This window comes from Otolemur garnettii, unplaced genomic scaffold (genome assembly GCF_000181295.1).
Source record: "Otolemur garnettii isolate 467f Iridium unplaced genomic scaffold, OtoGar3 scaffold00310, whole genome shotgun sequence".
In the NCBI taxonomy this organism is placed as follows: domain Eukaryota; kingdom Metazoa; phylum Chordata; class Mammalia; order Primates; family Galagidae; genus Otolemur; species Otolemur garnettii.
The window spans coordinates 267,237-269,069 of record NW_003852705.1 but is presented as its reverse complement, the minus strand read 5'-3'; the positions used below and the strand labels follow the sequence as shown (position 1 = coordinate 269,069).

The window sequence follows — 1,833 nt, the reverse complement described above, 5'->3', positions numbered from 1 at the left end:
AAAAAAAAAAAAAGGAAACATGAAAAATATGACTTTATTGTATTTTCTAAAGAGAAGAGAATGACTTTATTTTTCTCTCAAAGAAAAAAAGATTTCCTCTCTGTGAGAATGAAGAACTTCTAAATAATCTTATGCAGACAGAGGTTCCTTAGCAGCCATGAACTATCACCTACCTATTCTCTCTAGTGTATACTGTTTTCTTTAATAGCCTGGTACTAAAGTAACAAAATTGGTTAGCTCTTTATTCAGATATATCTAACTAAGATTTAGGTACAAAGCACTGTGAGAAGTGCTAGGATATAAATCCAAGGCAGTGTATGAGTGTTATCTAAATACATGTTGCAAATCAGATGGTCTATGACAGTCTAGTCTACTTTTTTTCTAGTTTACATTTTTTTTCTTTACTAGCACTAATTAGATATAAATAGACAGCAGTGCATTGGGATCTGGATTTTGGTGGTGTAAGTTCAAATAGAAAATATGACATACATGAACATTTTTGTTGTTAAAATAGGCTTTGTTAATTGCCAGCAAAAATGTATTGTCTTGGTTTTCTGTGCTTAGAGAGCATATGAAAACAGATTTCAATCCAGTTATCTTACCCATGTATATAGCTTTGAAGACATTAGTTTATCAACAATATTATTTGAGTATATACTTGTATACAGAGCTTGTGCTAAGTATTTTGGAGTCAAAAGAAGAATTAAAGACAATCTTATTTTTTCACAGGGAGATTTTGTAATCTAGCTGTACATACAAAAAAATCTATGTGCAAGGGAAACATTTGAGGAACAATGGAGCTGCTCATGGTCAAGGGCAGAGTAATGTCATACAAGCTCTAATGAGTATTCAGACACAGTAGATTGATCATTGTGTGGGCTTAATTAAAGGTCTTTTCACTGGGCCTTGCAGGAAGTAAGAAATGGTATTTATCAGAGCAGTCTTGTTTTCGTGACTTGGTTCGGTTCTATCTTCCCTTCTCGAATATGACTACTGTATTTCACATTCCCCTCCATCAAACATGTTTGGTAGATGAGGTCTCTGGAGGTTCAAGCACATTAGTTTTAGAAATCTCCTTAGAGAGGTGGGTCTCTCTGTGTTACCTAGACTGAAGTGCAGTGTCTATTCACATGTGCAGTCAGTGTACTACAGCCTCATACTCCTGGGCTCAGAGAATCTTTCTGCCTCAGTGTCCTGAGTAGCTGGGACTACAGACCTATGCCACAGCATCCAGCTTCCACATACATTTAATGAATAACCTCTATGACACAAGTTATGTGTTAGACACTAATTGTTATATGTATGTATATATATATTTATATATGTATATATATATATATATATATAAAGAGCCAGATGTGGAGTTATTGTCTCTGTGAGCTTGCCATTTAAAAAAGCTTGAGATTTAGAGAATGAGGGAGAAATTTGAATCATTCATGTCATGTTTCTGCTTGCTAGAGGTTGTGTCCTTGTGTGCTTAGGATGATTCCCTCACTGTTTCCACCCAGATTTGTAACACTTTGACCTTTTCAGTGCTGTGCATAATGTCACTAATTCATTCTGGTTTTGACTTGAATAAAGCTAAATTATAAGTTGTGCTTAGTGGTTCACCTTTTCCTTATCTTGCGTAGAGTATCACACCTCACTGCTGCCCCGAGTGCTTAGCTTACAAGATACCTTGTAATGCTTTTATTATCCCTTCCTTACCGCCTCCCTTTCCATGCCCACTCCAGTCATCTCTGGTTTCCATTTAGATGCTGACATCAGAAGGAGCACAGCCTCAAACAACAAGTCCTTCATTTCCTCTCAGTCCTTGTGAGTACTTTTTTTTTT

The 1,833-nt window shown here is 36.0% G+C and overlaps 1 protein-coding gene across 5 annotated transcripts in view; it reads left to right on the top strand.

Annotated features, from left to right (window-relative positions):
• Positions 1–1,833, top strand: part of RUBCN (RUN and cysteine rich domain containing beclin 1 interacting protein) — a 94,511-nt gene that overhangs the window by 84,225 nt on the left and 8,453 nt on the right. For all 5 annotated transcript variants that reach the window (XM_023509019.1, XM_023509017.1, XM_023509020.1 and 2 more), the window contains one exon: positions 1,755–1,815. In XM_023509019.1, coding sequence (XP_023364787.1) covers positions 1,755–1,815 — 61 coding nt within the window. The remainder of the gene's footprint in view (positions 1–1,754; positions 1,816–1,833) is intronic.